The sequence below is a fragment of the Peromyscus leucopus genome, chromosome 16_21 (genome assembly GCF_004664715.2).
Source record: "Peromyscus leucopus breed LL Stock chromosome 16_21, UCI_PerLeu_2.1, whole genome shotgun sequence".
NCBI classification, from domain to species: Eukaryota; Metazoa; Chordata; class Mammalia; order Rodentia; family Cricetidae; genus Peromyscus; species Peromyscus leucopus.
The window spans coordinates 38,113,491-38,131,562 of NC_051084.1; the positions used below are offsets into that span (position 1 = coordinate 38,113,491).

The window sequence follows — 18,072 nt, forward strand, 5'->3', positions numbered from 1 at the left end:
TCCTTGACCACACCTCCTCCCTCAGATGCCTGTTCTTGACGGGGAGGAGAGGGTTACCTTTGCTTTTGGACAGTGGTGATGGAGGCTGCTCTGTAAAGACATCTAGGGGCGGGGAGTCATGGTGGTCAAAGTCTTTGTCCATGGCTTCTATGAGACTGGTGATGTCGGAGTCCTCTGAGCTGTGCCGTGTGCTGCTGGCCCGCTCTGGGTGGGAAGAGTGTGGGAGGGGGGCAGGAGACAGCCTTTCCGGTGGTGGCTCCTGGTGTTGAGGCACTGGCGGTGGAGGCTGGGAGTGCTGCTCCAGCGGGCTGTGGCCATGCTGCTGGCTGCTGTGCTGGCCCTGCTTCGCCCCTTTGGACTTTCTGCTGGCCGTGTGACCCTGGGTCACTGCACTGGCCTCCAAGACTAGGGGGCTCGTTTTGCTCGTAGACTGTGAGGTGGCTGCTTGTGCAGAAGTCCTGCTCGACATACTTGAACTGTTTTTGGTTCTGACATTGTCCACGTCAGCTGAGTTTTTGCTGCTGTGGCTGCTGTGTGGGTGAACTGATGTGCCACACTGCCTGTGACTCCCCGGACCAGGTCTGGAGGATGCGCTGCTGTAGAAACCCCTACCATGACTGTGTTCGCAGCCGAGCGTGTTCAAGCTGAAAAATGGATTGATTGAAAACTCAGTAAGCAGCAACTTCCAATCTAGTACAAGAAAAATTTCATCAGTATATCTATCACAAAGAGAAACTAGGAAAAAACAGCAGGAAGGGGCAAGAGCCACAACCTTCTACAGTCATTCCCTCTGGAAATTATAGATCAGGTTAGTGGTCTAACTAATATATACGCAGATTTTGTCCCTGATAAAAAATCTTGTATGAGTTCTTAGTAACTGAGCGCCAGATTCAAGGTTAGAATTGATTTTTTTTTTTTAAACCCTGGGTGAGGATACATTTCTGTTTCTTGTAATTACATCCAGCAAGTCTATGTGTACTAGAAAGTGGATTTTCAGCATGTGAACATACTTTCCTTCAGATGAAATACCAGCGATTCTCCTGAGATCAAATGGCCTCCCCACATCAAAGGGCGGGTTGGAAGCTTCAAAGGATAGTCGCCTTCGAAACGGCTCCCAAATTCCTTGAGCTTCCAAATAGGCTGTTCCAATGACCAGGAGAAACAGCGCACTGTGGGGCACAGAGGGAGCAGTCAGCACTCTTTGCCAAGACAAGAATAATATTTTTGGGGTGGGGGGTGAGGGACTTAAAATGTAAAAAAACTAGATATGCCTGCAACACATTTTAAAAGACAAGATAAAAATGAAGCATTATAGATCAAATGAAGTTTGCACACCAACTTTACTGTTTTTGATCAACTTACATATTTTATGTGTAGGTGTTTTGGCTGCATGTATGCTGGTGTGCTAACTATATGCATGCAGTGCCAATGGAGGCCAGAAGAGGGGATCAGATCTCCTGGAACTGGAGTTACAGACAGTTGTGAGCTGCCATGCAGGTGCTGGGAACTGAACCTGGGTCCTGAGGAAGAGCAGCAGCACTCTTTCTTAACCACTGAACCGTCCTGCAGCCTTTGCAGAGCAACTGTAAAAGTGCAGGACCGTACCCAGAAGCTTCATGTGAAGACAGCATGTCAGAAGACCAAGAGGAACTGGAAGGAGGTTCGACTCCTGTTCCCTGAAGGATGTGCAAGGTAGCTATAAACTAATTTAGATCGATTGTATCTGATGCTCTACAATACATAAAGAAGTAAACTGAAAGAAGATAAGGAGACAAAGGCCTTCAAACATATTCCTACTCTGCTTTCTGTTGCTTAGGCACACAATTACGTCCATTACCTATGCCCAAGGAAGGCAACTTTACCTGGTGTTTTGTGCCTTCTTCCTTACAAAATCAGCATAGACTGCATTTGCTAAGTGAGTAGGAAAGGTAATAGGACTTCTTTATTGTATATGCTACCCAAGAATGGTTCGGGTGTAACTGTTCCCACCAGTATACAGCTTGACCAAGTCAGGGGTGTCTGCTCTGTCTGCTGGGATACCTATCCTTGAGAAAAGTGAGAGGCAGAGTGGGCCCTGAGTGAGAACCAGCCTTGAAGGAACACACTGTACCTCATTACTCCTGAGATGATGATGTACAGAGCTAGTTCCCAGTTGGGTCTGGGGAGGGCTTCTGCACAGGCTGCTAACATGTGGTACGGAAGGGAGGCGTTCAATACAAACACAAACTCGGAGCCGCTGCTTGTTACAAGCTTCAGTTCCCGAATAACTCTGGAGGCAGTGAAATCTGGAGTAAACCTAAGACGAGGACAGTGGTGAGGGTCATTTTCAAACAGATTCCCGCGGTTCTTTTCTGGCCTCTCTGTTTTTGTTTTGTTAGGCTTTCTTCCTAATGACTTGATTAACAAAACAAACCAGCCACCCATTCCTAGAGTTCTTTTGTCACTCCCTGCGTATTGCTTAGGGCCTCTTGTGCTCTCTACGTAGACCTTGATCTGGTGCCGCCTTCGGCCCTGGACAGTTAGGTGGCCGGTGTAGTGATGTATGTACATATTCGTTACAGATATATATGTAATGTATATGTATATAAATGTAGTAATGTACATGAAAGCGCTGGTTAAACAGCCACAGAAAGTCACAGAATTGTTATCTAATCAAGGGCAGAGGTCACAGTCATTACTTTGTAATAAGTTATCAATTACTAAAATAACTGCATCTAATACTGAGGGCCTAAATGCTGTCTTCTGAGTAAGTTCACATTCTTAGAACACACAGAAACAATGGCACACGAGAGGCACAGGCCTCTGCTCTGTGGCCGAGACACTTCCAAGTCACACTAACATCTTATGCTTTATAACAACCTTAAAAATAATATTGAAATTGGTTTTTAAAAAAGTCGTTTCTAAGATTATCTGATCCAATTTAAGGACAGAGAAAGTTTTACAATGGAAACAAAAATATATAATAAATATTTCAGTTGAAGTTAACTGGAAAAAACCAAACACATTTGTGATTGAGTTTTTTTTTTTTTTTAAAGATTTATTTATTTATTATGTATACAGTATTCTGCTTGCATGTATCCCTTCAGGTCAGAAGAGGGCATCAGATCTCATTACAGATGGTTGTGAGCCACCATGTGGTTGCTGGGAATTGAACTCAGGACCTCTAGAAAAACAGCCAGTGCTCTTAACCTCTGAGCCATCTCTCCATCCCTGTGATTGAGTTTTTTTTAAAAAAAAAAAAAAATTTTTTTTTTTTACTTATGTTCATGTGTGTATGTGAATTTTGCCTGCATGTATGTCTGTGCACTACATGCATGCAGACCCTGCAGAGACCAGAACAGGACAGTTCCTCCAGGGACTGCAGTTACAGAAGGTTGTTGGCCAAGGTGTTGAGAACCAAACTCAGCTCCTCTGGAAGAGCAGCCAGTGCTCCCAACCACTGAGCCATCTCTGTAGCCCCGATAAAGACCTTGTAAGTATGGAAATGTATCTTTATGTGAAAGGACTCTAGTGTTAGCAGTGGAAGGTCGGGCACAGAATTAACCCAGTGTGACAAGCACATACTTACAGTATGATTATGTCTCTAGAGGTGTTGGCACTCAGCGCAAACGCTTGACAGTTAACTACTTTGAAGCCGTAGCCTTCGCAGGCATACCCACTGATTTCAATAGTTTCTATACGGATTCCAAGTTGTCCTGTATTCTCTACTTTGAATGTTCTTTTCAATGTGAAATTTGGTTCTCTTAGTTTCAAACCTAAAGAGAAAGAAAAAAAATCAGATGTATGGATAAATCTTGCTATCATGTGCTTCTGGTGTGAAAGAGGTACGCGTTGTGAGCTTCTGTATGCTGGACATTATGAGTCAACCCCACATGCCAAAGAGATCAGCATTCCTCAGGATTCATCTAGAAACTTCCACTTTGACCTCTCATTTTATTCCTAATTAATAGATTGCATTCATTCATTTATTTATCGGCAGTAAGGTCTCTGTATGTACTCCTGACCTGGCTTGAACTCACTAGGTAGTTTAGGCTGGTTTGGAGCTCATGATCCCTTGCTCCAGCCTCCCAAGTGCTAGGCTTACAGAAGTGCGTCACCCTGCTAGGTGTTGATATGCCATGGTAAAAATGACATGTTTTACTATTCATACTCCGAATAAACCTGCAGAAGATCCAAATCAAACACCTCTGGATGTAAGACACAGGATTCTCTTAGCACCATATACATTCATGACTGGGCGGCAGGTGTGCACATATGGAAACACTGTTCTGCTTCTGGAATCACTGAGGGTTGAAAGCAAACGCTGGAAGCTGGGCTCTGCAGTCAGGGATACTCACTGTCTACACAATCTTTTAACAATGCTTCTGTGATTTTGAAGCGTAAGGAACTCCCTGGACCTGGAAGCTTGCCTGCCACCCTCAAGTTCTCAGTTGTCCCTTGACCTTGGACCATCACAGCATCCATCACAGTCAGGTTGTTTCTATGAAAGAACAAGAATTACACATTTTTCTCCAATTAATTTTGCATATCTTTTGATTTACAAGTTATAACATTTTGTAAGCAACCACAAAAAAATTAACATGTTGAATTTAAGGGTAAAAATGTAAAAATTCACCAAGAGCACACATTTTCATTTTAAGTCACACATAGTACAGAAGATGCTACTGATTGATGGTTTTGAGTGATACAAGGACTTGAAGGTAAGTACTGAAGACGAACCCACACTCACACTGCAGAACCTACCTGACTATGATCAGTGAAGAAACAGTTCTGTTGTGAAGTGGAGTAAACTTTACTTTGACAGATTTCTTTTCTCCAGGTTTTAAAATGAGGTTTAAAATGAAATGCCGAGAGAGGCCTTCTGTAAATCCTGTTGGACTTTGCAATGGGTGAGCCTTGAATCATTTGTATAAACAAAAAGGAGTCGTTAGTTAATATACTTTTGGTCAAACCATTTGTCCCCATCCCCTCTAGACCCCAGTACAGTCTCTCAAACTGGTCACATAGACAAGTTTATCCTTCATGACTTAAACACTGGCACTGAGAGCTGGGCAGCCAGGAAGGAGGCATCACAGTCTGCGTCAAACAACAGAACTTATCTCCCGGGTCACCAGAGCCATCACGCTTGTATTAGGCATTTTATATTTGTATACGAGTACTTTTTAAAGCGTGTGTGTGTGTGTGTGTGTGTGTGTGTGTGTGTGTGTGTGTGTGTAATCTGAAATACAACTAACATACAGGAAAGGACACAGACCTGAGACAAACAGCTTGATACGTTAATACAAAGCCAACACTCATGACTGAAGACAGGCAGACCAACAATTAGTACCCCAAGTTCCTACTGATACTGCAGCCTGGCACTGCTGTGCAGGAAGCAGAGAAAGTCTCAAGTACATGAAGTTCAGAGTGAACGTGTGCCGTTGACACAGGCACAGCCTGGTCAATCTTTAGTTTTATTTTGAAAACAAGGTACCTAATTATTGGTTTGTAGACACTTGATACAAGTTTAAGACATAATCTAGTTTGAAATTTAAAATAAGATTTTATGACCAGTTATAAAGATGGCTAAAAGTGGTTTTGTTTTTAATTAAAAACCAGTTTCAACACAAAGAAACACTATTCTGGTTTTTAAAGAAGATTAAGTTTAAACATTCTGGGAGAAGGGTTGGCATGGTTCTGATGTCACACTGAAAAGAGTGAGTTCTGTGGCATCCTCTACTTCCTTGGCATGGCTGGGGTTAATATACACAGATTCATCTACTTGTGAAACATAACGTACTCAGCAAAGCACATCATTTAACTCTTGCTTACAAGGCAGAATGTTTTCTTTTACAGCTAACGCTGTTCTCTGTTAACGTTGGCTAGGATAACAAACTACTCCTACTGCTCCAAAGTGCTTGGTGAGCAAGCTCCTTTTTAATAAGCCAGTCTGAGTAGCCCTCCTCCACCCTCACTCCCACCCCACCTTTCTGAGACAAGGTCTTGATATGGAGCCTCGGCTGGCTTCCCACTCACGGAAACCCATCTGCCTCTGTCTCCCGAGTGCTGGGATTAACTGTGTGCCATCATGCCCAGCCCTGTTTTTGGCACAATGACAGACTGTACATATTCCAATAAATACTGGCTTAGTGAACTCTGATGGCCTGGGGAGCACTTCAGGACGGTGTGATGTCCTGAAACAGTACTAAAGACTCAAGATTGTATAGTGGTAGGCTCCTAGACTGACCAAAGGATCTCTGGGTATTTCAGAAATCCTTTTCATAATAATATAGACAGATGTTATTTGCTATTTTTAGCATGCAGGCAGTTTGTGCTACTAATCAGCAGAGCAGCGGAGGCTAACACTGCCAACTCTTAACTGAGAGTGAACTGAGACAGTGGTGTTCAATCTCCCTTGTAGCTACCCTTGCTTCCCAGTCTGTATTTGTAATGAAAAAAAAAAGTCTTTGAACAATAACAAATATACTTTATTAAATTTCAACAGGGCACGCATGTATCTCTAGTACTGTATATGACAGAAAGAGAAGCATGTTTAAAGGATTCACTCAGCAATTATGTTTTCACCCTTACAATTTCTTCTTTAGAAAACTCCTGAGGTCCAGAATACTCATTTATTTGTTATCCAGGGTCTAGTTCAGTGTATTATGCCTTGCAAATACTGCTGTATGAGATCAAATTTTAAAAACTAAGTGTCAGCTCACTCCTTTCTTTTGTGTATTTTCCCTATAAAGGCAGAAGAAACCAAGTCCTAGTCACTGAGCATTCTCACTGACTTCCAATGCACTGCATGCTATAATGGCATTTTACGGTCAGGAGAAGCAAGGCAAGATCCCAAGAGAAAGACACTGGAACCACGACTGTCGAAACGACTGTCTTGTGTTCTAGGCCAAGAGCTGAATAACTACAAGGCAGCTGGTTGGACAAGGCTGGTGAGCACTTCCTACACAGCACTATGTGGTCCTACATGAAGGACCAACGACCTGGATCCGAACAGGGCTTCGATCTGGCCCTGGGCAGAAGGGCGGTGAGGCCTGAGAGCCCAGCCAGCCTGCAGGCACTGGACTTCCAGTGCCGCCTTCCTTCAAGGTCTGATGCAGTGATGAGTGGCTAGTGGTCACTTATCTAAGTAACAGAGGACACTTTCATTCCCAGAACGAATCCACTTATTTATACATTTAAAGACAGTATTATCAATTGAGGTAAACACACACAGCTGTGCCAGGTATGAACACAGCCAGCTATAGGTCTCAAATTCATGGGTTTTACAATTTTATTAGGAAGCACACAGGAAGGAAATTTAAATGATTCAGCTTAATAAAATAAAATGCTTACTAAAAATAAAATGTCATATTAGCATACTTCATGTATGGCCTCAGAATTTCTAGTCTATATTATGAAAAGTTGTCGTGGGCTGCCTATAAGATTAACACCCACAAAGAGGAGCCTTCTCAGAATGCTGCCCATGTATCTATATCCACCCGTTCTTCCTGGTTTCTTCTGCCTCTAAATCAATTCCTGGACTGCTCTAACTTCTGTGGTAACTGCCTTTAGCCCGGCTTAAGGGCAGCCTGTAGGTACTCTTCCCATTGGCCCTGGTCCTAGCAGAGAGTAAATGGTGTGGAACTTGTACTTACATTGTTTCTGCAGACTTGGAATTCAAGTGTCCTCAGATCTAGCTTGGCCACCTTACTCAAGTTAAACCTAAAATAAAAAATGTGCATTTGCCTTTATAAACATCACAACTAGGAACTGTGGAAGATTATCAAGCTTGAGCTTTATTTGCAAATTTATCTTATGGCAGGTCTTGGGACCAGTATTTGTTATACCACATTAATAGCATTTAAAGGCTAAAGGTTATCAGTTATAATTAATACCTTGTTCACTTTTTAAATGGGAATATTGGAATTGCTTTGTCTACTATCTCTTTATAATCTTAAATGGTAGCTCCACATTTACATCTGCTGAAGCTTTTCTTATGCTCAATTCAGTATCAACCCAGTCCCAGGAACCTTCTGGGAACCTCAACTATAGAGCCAGACTCTAAGGTTAGGTATACTTTGGCTATCTGAAGCAATGCTTACCTTGAGACTAACTTATCTACAAAAATGGCAGGATTGGAATACAAAGCCAGAGGAATGAACTGGACGTAGACAGGGACGTCTGCAGGATTCTCTAATGTAATCTCTTCTTCCTTAAAGCAAAGCCAAGAGGCGTCAGTGGAGACCCACACCCATGCCCACGTCTGAGTGCCTGCACCATCTGAGTACTTACTGAGGAGCAGTTGGTGTTAGTGAGGGGGAACTTCACGAGCCGGGGAGAGCTAAGGATGGAAGGCCAGGAGAGCTCGGCAGTGATTTTTGACACTATATTTTTTTGAAGGTCTGTATTTACTTCAAACATAGCATTTAACCTAGAAAAACAATTTCTAAGTCAGTGTACAAAAGCAAAACATTTGAATTTTCTGAACATAAGAAATTGTACTTAAGAAAGATTTTTTCCCCCTCTGGTTCTTAAAAAAAAGCTTACTCATCCTATTTTAAAGAGATTTTTTTTTTTTACTTTAAAATGTTAATATTGTACAATGATGTGATTAGTTTTACTTTTGTACATACACATGACATACTTCTTTCACTGCTCACTCATTTACCCTGTTTTGTCCCCCCATTTTCTTTCTTTCTTTTTTTTTTGTGGGGGGGACCCAATAAGTTTCATTAGGGTGGTTTACAGGAGCATGGGAGTGGGAGTTTGTTTACCTTACCAGCAGCTACAGCACTGAAAAACATGTCTTTTCCTCCCACATTACCTGCCTAAGTCCTCATGGAGCCCCACCCCACTCCCCACAGGGTGCCGACAGGCTGGTCAGGCCGAGATCTTGGACAGATTATCGCAGCGGTGAGTTCAAGAGGGCAACAGTTCTGTCACGTCCAGAAGCCAGTGTTTCTCACCACTACCTCCATTTCCTCTGTCCCGTATGCATGCTTTCTCCTCTTTGGTGATAGTCCTAGAGTCTCAGAGGAGCTGATACCGATGCCCCCTTTATGACCGAGCACACAGCCTCATTACGCTTCCAATGACGCGTGCTGTGTCTCTACTCTGGCACAACAACCCCTGCTATAGTTCTGTACTGAGTATGATAAGGACCACAATTCTTAGTTCCAGTAGTGTTAGTGAAGTGCACGGAGGTCTTAAAAATTTGTTTCTTGGTAGTACTGTAGAACCCAGTGCCTCTGTGTGTTAGTCAAGCACTCTACCACTGAACTACATCAGCAGACTAGTCCTCAAAAAAAATTTAAAGTACAATTTCAATAGGGAAAGCTGAACTATCTACCATTTAGGACAGATGTATCTATTATTCAAGGGTTGTGAGATTCTTCCATGGCATACATGGGAAGGATGTAGACACCCAGCAGGGTGCTGGGAGATTTCCATTAGAACTAATGACAAGAGGTGCTGCTCGATATACTACTTTCCCTCTAGATATAAAACCAAGATAAGGTCAGCACATGATGAGGATGTCATAAGAGGTAATAAACCAAGAGAGTTTTCAGTCATACTCAGGACCTCATTTCAATAATTCCTACTAATGAGTGTTTGGAGTCAAGCATTTAGGACTCAGACTGTATTTGTAATGGGGCTAAGGTACCTGGGACCAACCACTGAAGCATCCTCAAACCCTGTACTACTAAGTTCTGATCCTGGGGTATTGGCAAGCACACACATATAGGCATTATAAAATAAGAAGCAGAAATATTTTGAAACATGTACACCAACAAGGGAACACAAATGTGGGCCCATGGAGAATGCTTTACTCATTGTATACCAGGCTAGGGAGGCAGAGGCAGCGGGAGCCCAGGGGCCTCGGCTAGGGCACACTGGAAGGCAGACAGCTGGTGTGAAGAGGCTCCCTGGCTGCTGAGCTGAGGGCAGCACTACTGAGTTATCCATTAACACTTGGAGACTGTCTAGACCTTCCAAGGTCCACTGTGGAGACACAGGGAACAAAGGAGAGTTTTAATCACTGAGTTTTTTGCAAGTTTATTACAAGACTTTGAGTACTCAGTGGAACCATTTTTAATGAAAAAATTAGCTTTCTTTTCTTTAAGGAAACTTTTTACACTACAGAAACTCTCAGTTTCAACAGTTAATGGTTTGAACCATCCAGTGGACAGATGCACTCATGAGCTGAGCAGACTGTTCTCAAGAGAAGAAATACAAATGTCCAGAAACATTTGAAAAAGTGTTCAACATCCTTAGCTGTAAGAAAAATGCAAATTAAAACTGCTCTGAGATTCAGAGAGGTGGCTATCATTGAAACACAAACACATACCCGACTAACCAACCAACTGCTAACAACAACCATTGGTGAGGAAGGGACGGGGGGGGGGGGGGGGGGGGGGGGGGGGGGGGGGGGGGGTGAACCTGTATTTGCTGCAGGTGGGAACGTAAGTTTGCCCGGCCATGGAAATCAGTATGGAGGGTCCTTGAAAACTAACAATAGAACTATCATATCTCTACTAACCAGGGGACATTCCTTAAGGTTGCTAAGTCAGCACACTGTAGAGATACTTGCAAAAGCCACACCTACCACTGCACTATTTAACATAGCCACGAGCAGGAAGGGAACCAGGAGAAGGGCAAAGGACGAAGAGGAGATGATGGAAACTGTGGCATGAGAGCAGAAGTGGGGCCCCCTAAGGTGAAGAAAGGAACTGGCAGAGGGGTAATGAGAATAAACTATAACGATACATGCATGAAAATGCCAGTGATACCCATTCTTTGTGTGCTATCTAAAGAGTTAATCAAAAAGGAGTTAATGGTTTAAGAATTTCAAAATACTCTTATGAGAGACTATTTTAATTTTGACAAATATATATATCAAGCCTACTTGTCAACGTTCCTATTTCTGAAAAAATCCTTTTCTAATGTGTATGAAAGGGCCAGGCTTTTATAATACCAAAGCTACATTTTAGTGTTTGAATCCAGGTGCGACGCTGGTTTTCCATTAGCATACTTTCTTCCTGCCAAAGATGCAATGGAGAGCCACCTGAAGGGGCCCTTTACGTCTCCAGCAACAGGCTAGCACTTGAAGGAGAAGGAGGAGGAAGCTTTTTTTTCACAAGGAGCAAATAAATTTGGTCTCCTGTAGGGAGCGAGTGAGTATAACTTGGGAAGACCAGTGGCAGACCAATCTTTTTTCTCATATATAATACTGTGTCTAAAGTGAACATGGTGGTCAAGATACATAGGGCGATTTCAAGTTTCTTTAATTTTTAAGGACAGACCTCATGCACTGGAGGAAAGAGGAAATAGGAGTGTATGTATTTCTTAGCCACAATACTGACAAGGTCAATGTGACAACATTCTGAACTAGGCCCTTTAGCTTGGCTGTGACGTAGAATAACCATAGGAAAATACAGTGACAGTCAGAAAGTAGAAACAGAGATACCGCATGTGCTACACTGCTAAAAGACTTTAATAAAGCAAAGGCTCGTACCTATGACCTGCGTTTTCCTTTATTCCCATCCAAGCCTTGAACAAGCTCTGATGTAAATCCCAGTCGGTATCCCACAAGTCTTCCTGCATGGCCACGCCAGGCTGCACTTTGGGTTCGGCTAAAAGAGGAAGCACATGTCAGCATGGACTCAACCTAACCCGCTTGCCAACAGCCCTTCCAGTGAGTTCTACAGTACTCAGAATTAGCATCACTTTTTGGTGGGGAGAGTAAAGGGATAGGAGGGACCAAGAAGACTTACACTTGGATAGAAAGGGCAAGCCAATATAGCAGTGATCCCCACACTGTAGCCCAGGATCAAAATAAATGTTTGCAATCTATAAAGAAGCACAGGACAAACATGAATCCACAGATGGTCAGTCACAAAGTATTGACAAATGGGACTTCTCAAACCTAACAAACCTTTGACTTTTTCCCTGGCTCCAAGTCTTCCCTATTGCCCCGTAATCGTTTGTAATAGAACCGTACATCTTCTGACAAAGACCGTATGTGCTGTATCTTCACCTTCTGTGAGAAGGAATTCATAATATTTAAGCTCTGATGAACTATCTTCCCCTGAAGGAAGAAAAACAAACAAATTCAGTTGTATACGACCAAATTTGCAGCTAAGACACATTTCAGAATTTTCATCAGCTGATAATCTTTAAATCTGTAATTGACCCAAAAATCCATCCCCTCATTCAAAAGAAAAGCACCAAATCAAAAGAACAGAAATCACAGGACAACCTTTCTGTTGTTGCTGCTGCTGTGGCCTATTACAGAAGTACTGGAATGAACTAAGGGGAAATCTGGTTTCGTGTTGGCACACTGAGGACACCAAGAAGACACAGAAACGAACTTCAAATAAATAAAGAAGGTCATTTTCGGTTTGTAAGGCAAAGTCTGTTTATACCAAGGTAAGGCTGCTCTGAAATGAATTCTAAGACCTAACCAAGTAAGAATAAAACATATTCTTTAAAAGAAAATGTTTTCTTTATAAAAAAATCCATAATTTTTATCATTACAGAAAAAAATTAGATCTCTTTAAAAAATGCGGGCTATCAACTGGCATGCTTGTGATTTCAGCATTTGGCAAGCTAACGCCAGGACAGTCCTTGTCTCAGAAAACAGTAATCAGAAGTAAAAACATACACCATGAAGAATTTTACAAAACCAGCATACAAATTCAATTCTTTTTTATGTATTTGACGTGTATGAATGTTTTGGCTGTACTTGTATAAAGTGCACTGCGTGCATGCCTGGCCCCTCAGAGCCAGAAGAGGACCTGAGCCCAGGAGCTGGAGTGCAGATGGCAGTGGGCTCCGTGCGGTGCTGGGAACTGAACAACCCTCAACAGGAGTCACAACTCCTCGTAACGCGAAGCCATCCCTCCAGCCCACAAACCAAAGTCTTAACCAGTGACTCTTCTTACCAGGTGCCAGCTTTGTTTTTCTAGAGCATATCAAACTAGTAAATTACGAATTTAAAAAAAGATTCAAGCCATCCTCAAGAAGCATATTATGAGCTTATACTTTCTTCTGGTTGAATACAGAATTGTTCCTACCCACTTAAAGAACTTCCTAAAGTGTGAAACCTGCTTTTCTAATATTTGGTACTAACGACACCGAAGAAGAGGACGGCATCCTTATTTGAAGCCTGGGGAAAATAAATACCCTGGCAAGACCCCATAGGGTGGACATGTGGCCGGGAGGGAAGGAAGTCAGAACAGGCAGCCGAGGTGCCTTCTTGGATCCAGATTTCTGTACCTATCATAACTTCTTCCTGGCCTCAGCTCTTAGGCCATATGGAGATCAAGAGAAATAAAATTCCTTTTGAAACTCTATTTAAATACTCAACCTTGAGTTATTGGAAATGTTTTCTGACATACTGTTTCCCTCCAAAAAGCTCGAAGTCCCTTTCAGGACTCAGCAGAGCATAAGGAGATCAGTGTCCAAAAGGTGACTGAAGGAAGAATAAGGTTCTTATGGATTAATAATAAAGGCATGGATTTAATATACAGTCAAAGTGCAATGACAGGAAGGCGGGGGTTTAATTATAGCCCAGACTGAAATAGGTTGAACTTTTTATTACAATTGTATATTGAAAAGGGTACGATCTTGAACTTAGGCTTTGTTAAGTACAGTACTCCTGTTTCCTGCCCCTAAACCTCTACCCCAGGAAGACACACTTCTACATTTTCCCAACGCATCCTGACTCTTCCTCAAAAAGCTAGCACCTTTCCCATGTCCTCTTTCTCAAGGCTCACACTCTAAGGCACAGCCGAGTCCTCTCTCTCCTCCTACCCCAGCTGCTCAGTGGGTTGACCTTGTGAGGTCATCAAGGAGTTGGTCTGTGTGTACCACCTTCTGCTACGCCCTCTCCCCACCACTCGCTCCCTCACGCGTGCATCGTCTAGTAAGTTCCTGACACTGGGTATAAAAGACGTCTCATTCCTTCCCAGAGGACCTTGGAAACACATCAAGAGAGATCAACCTGTAAGGAATGAGTTATTGCACTATAAAAGAATTGTTTCACACATGAAACTACTATTGCCTATAGTAGCCAAGAATATTCAAATTCTTGTGTTTTTGTTACTTAATGACCCCTATTCAAACTTCATTTTTCTATTCTTTAAAGATTACATTATTTACTTGTGTGTATATGGTGGTGGGCTCATGCACCACAGTGTGCATATTCACCACTGAGTCCACGTGGAGGTCAAAAAACAACTTGGAGGAGTTGGTTCTCTCCTTCCTCCGTGTGAGGCCTGGCGAACTCAGGCTTGGTGGCAAACACCTTTACTTGCTGACATCTCACCAGCTCAACTTTAAACATTTGAATCGTATTTAAACTAACAACAACAACAACAAAGGCCTGGCAGTGGTGGTGCATGCCTTTAATGCATCCAACACTCTTCCTATTGAATAAAACCTATGATGGATTGATTCTTTCTTTTTCCTTTCTTCTTTTTCTTTAGCATAAAGAAAGCATACTACCACAAAATTTTTTGGAGATAATTTGTGCATATCTGCTTAAGGCAATTTCCTATCAAGCTAAAAAAGTTATTAACTCTAGCAGTTTTTCAATGACACAGAGAGACATTTTGACATCAAGTAACTATTTTTATTTTATATGTATGAGTGTTTGCCTGCGTGTATTTAGATGTACCACATGTGTGCCTAGTTCTCACAGAGGCGAGAAGCGGGCACTGAAGACCCTGGAACTGGAATTGCAGGCAGCTATGAGCCACCATGTAGGTAGGCACTGGGAACTGAACCAGGTTCTACAGTAAGTGCTCTTAACTGCAAAGCCATCTCTACAATTTCAAACGGACTCTTAAAAATGGCACACACTCTCTCTGTATATAAAACGATACAAAACATAAAAATGTTTAAGGCCATTTCCCCCTTTCAAACAATGGAGGCTTGGAAGCAGGAAAGGCTTTGCTGCCTCCACCAGAGGCCCTGGCACTCAACTTTCCCCACAGCCCTTTTCCTGTGTACCCTAGTCCACCCCTGGGCTGTTACTTCCATAAGTGGCCTGCATTTCCTTCGGATACAGTCAATCTTTAAAGCTCAGTATTGATGATGTTAAGTCTCTGTTCAAAAATTTTAGACTCCTACGTTTCTTCAGGCTTCCACTCCAATACACTGTTCTACGTTCTCTTAAGGCTTCCTTCCCTTCTGCCCAAGCCGGATCACTCAGTACTACCTGGACCACTTCAGATTTTACCCCCTCTTCCTCTGAGGATGTTCTTTCCTAGCCCTGAATGTCCTTGCCTCCCCTTTTTTATCCCTACCAGAAGAAATCCTAAGTTAGGTTGCAGGGTGCTTTCTGTCTGTCTGTCTCTCTCTTTTGGGTTTTGTTTTTGTTTTTGTTTTTTTTTTTTTGGTTTTTTTGAAACAGGGTTTCTCTGTGTAGCTTTGTGCCTTTCCTGGATCTCGCTCTGTAGACCAGGCTGGCCTCGAACTCACAAAGATCCGCCTGCCTCTGCCTCCCGAGTGCTAGGATTAAAGGCATGCACCACCACCACCCGGCACAGGGTGCTTTCTCTGTAAGCTCTCTGCTTTACATAAAGTAAGGCTCCAGTTCCTATCTTCATAGAAAGTCTTTTGAGGGAGAGGTCTATTTCTTACCCACTTCATATCCTCTAAAGAACCTTATAATAATAAATGATGAAAGCAGTAAATGACTTTCCTGTCTGAGCTCTAACCACAGAGATAAAGGCAATGGAAACCATCAGTAGGAAGAAGTACAAATGTCTTACTGGGAAGGAAGGGGGAAGGACCATGTGTTTTGGGAAGCACGTCAGTGAGCCCACTGCGATCACAGCTTTCACAGGAATGGTCAGGATCTGTGGAGTGAAGAGGCAGACCACCATGAAGTCAGGGGAAAGTCTGGGATGTTTGGTGCTACTTTAGAGGTTAAAAACAGTTTATTTGTGTCACAGGCTGGCAATAACTCAAAACCAATTAAAACCACCCTAGAAGCTTTTTAATCTGTCCAAGGTTCCTTTATCAAAAACCCAAAGTATAAAATAAGAAAAAAAAAATCAAATCTTTCAGAAATACATGCATTCAGATCTTACTGACTACAACATAAACTCTACTCAGTCTCTGGAAGAGCTCACTGACATTCATTTGAAGAATGTCCAGCAGACATGAACATAATGTATTGCAAAAAGGACACTAATAAGTGCAGAGTCAGATATACAGCTTAGGAAATCCAGTCAGACTTGTGCTATGTGGCAACCTTCTGTAGGCAGGTTTATAACAGGGTAATTCTAAATGTGCTAAGAGTGTTTTTCTGAAACCATGTTTTAGTTAGAAAGTATGAGTTTTAGCAGAAAACTGGGAGGTAGCGAACTAGTCTTCTGAAATGGTTCTTAAAAGGTCAGTTTTAAAGGTATGAAACTAGTACACAAACTTTAAATAAATGTAGTTCCCTGCTTCTACAAAAACTAAAAGGCTCTATAAATATGCAGAATCAGTAACAACAAAAGCTTCAGAAAAATCCCCTGACATGAATCCCCAGCAGTGCTTACCTCATAGTCTGTTGTGATCTGTATGGCTCCATCGTGAATCCCTTCTAGTTTCTTGGCAGTAAGTTTGACTCTGAACACTGCAAAGTGTCCTGAAGCTAATGTTACCTACAGCAGTAAAAATGGCGTCATTCACTAGCCATGCAGGATCAAGTCTCCTACTGCAGGGGGAAAGAGCACCTAGCGGTGAGCTGTACCCACACAGACCCATATGGCATCAGATCGCCACATCTCATGCACAGAGCACTGTACACTAGAGTACTGACTCACTGGAGACACCTTTGCTTTCAGGACAGTGTGATATGGATCGTTCCAGTTTCACCTGTTCTGTAACTCATGATAAGGTAGGCTCAGTGTCTCCGGGCTTCAGTGTCCTCATCATAAAAGGAAAATGGGGAGTAGATGATCTCCATGAAGCCCTTCCAAGACCTACCAGTCACTGCAATTAGGCAGCACATCAAAATCCTAGTTGAATGGTGCACACAACAGTACTCTTTTACTCATGGCTTCAACACCCAATCAACCCAAAGAAGCAGTAAACAAGTTCGTTCACTCACTGGGGACTGGTCAGGCAAAGAGGACTTCTCCAGCTCTGGAAGGCTCGCAATCACTGTAGTTCTGTTGCCTCTCTCTGTGGCTACCAGTTCTATGGATAAGCCATCCCCTATGATATGCCAACTTTTTATAGCCAGCTTCAAAGAGAAAACACAAAAGTGATCTTGCAACACGAACATGAAATCCTCAGTGTGATTGAGAATAAAAATCATTTCTTTACCTCAATTGGATTGCTGTTTATAATTGCAAATAAAATATTACTTGCTTCTGTAGCACTCAGTACTCCAAAATCTATGAAGCGTTCTTCTATTTTGGGGGGCAATACAAAGTACTGCAGAGATAGAAAAGGACTGTATTAAACACCAAATCACATGTGTGTAACAGAACGTTACCAAAGAAAGTGATCACTAGGAGACAGCACGGTGTCTGTATCTTGTACCTATGTATACAGATACATGATATAGTGAGAACTTTGAACAAGGACAATCAGAGGAATCAGGGATGGAAAGAGACCATTTACTGAGACCATTTCCATCAGGGATGGAAAGAGACCATTTACTTCCCTGAAGAAAAACAAGAGGCTAGGAAGCCCTGGGCAATCAGGCAGAAAGTCTGTGGTCTCAGCAGGCACTGAATGATTACAAGTAAGTCACCTGACTGGATGGGGTAACATCAGCTCCACACGTCTCACTGATGTTAAATTCTGGGAGCCAGCACGCGTGCCCCACCTTTTCCTTTCCCGACAGTTTTATCACTCAGCCACATTTCTTTTTTCTTTTTTTTTTTTTTTTGGTTTTTTGAGACAGGGTTTCTCTGTGTAGCTTTGCGCCTTTTTCCTGGAACTCACTTGGTAGCCCAGGCTGGCCTCGAACTCACAGAGATCCACCTGCCTCTGCCTCCCCGAGTGCTGGGATTAAAGGCGTGCGCCACCACCGCCCGGCCAGCCACATTTCTTTTACTGGTCATATTCACCACAACTTTGTCT

General features: G+C 42.6%; 1 protein-coding gene across 1 annotated transcript in view; it reads right to left on the reverse strand.

The window, feature by feature from the left end:
• The window catches only part of Tmem131 (transmembrane protein 131), a 162,231-nt gene that overhangs the window by 20,059 nt on the left and 124,100 nt on the right, over positions 1–18,072 (reverse strand). Inside the window, exons 16-31 of the mRNA XM_028865673.2 lie at positions 17,308–17,418; positions 17,090–17,224; positions 16,536–16,640; positions 15,759–15,845; positions 11,915–12,067; positions 11,754–11,829; positions 11,495–11,612; positions 8,272–8,410; positions 8,082–8,191; positions 7,635–7,701; positions 4,744–4,895; positions 4,338–4,480; positions 3,569–3,755; positions 2,111–2,296; positions 1,011–1,169; positions 58–644 (exon numbers count right to left, since the gene is read on the reverse strand). Of these exons, the coding sequence (XP_028721506.1) occupies positions 58–644; positions 1,011–1,169; positions 2,111–2,296; positions 3,569–3,755; positions 4,338–4,480; positions 4,744–4,895; positions 7,635–7,701; positions 8,082–8,191; positions 8,272–8,410; positions 11,495–11,612; positions 11,754–11,829; positions 11,915–12,067; positions 15,759–15,845; positions 16,536–16,640; positions 17,090–17,224; positions 17,308–17,418 (2,515 nt within the window). The remainder of the gene's footprint in view (positions 1–57; positions 645–1,010; positions 1,170–2,110; positions 2,297–3,568; positions 3,756–4,337; positions 4,481–4,743; positions 4,896–7,634; positions 7,702–8,081; positions 8,192–8,271; positions 8,411–11,494; positions 11,613–11,753; positions 11,830–11,914; positions 12,068–15,758; positions 15,846–16,535; positions 16,641–17,089; positions 17,225–17,307; positions 17,419–18,072) is intronic.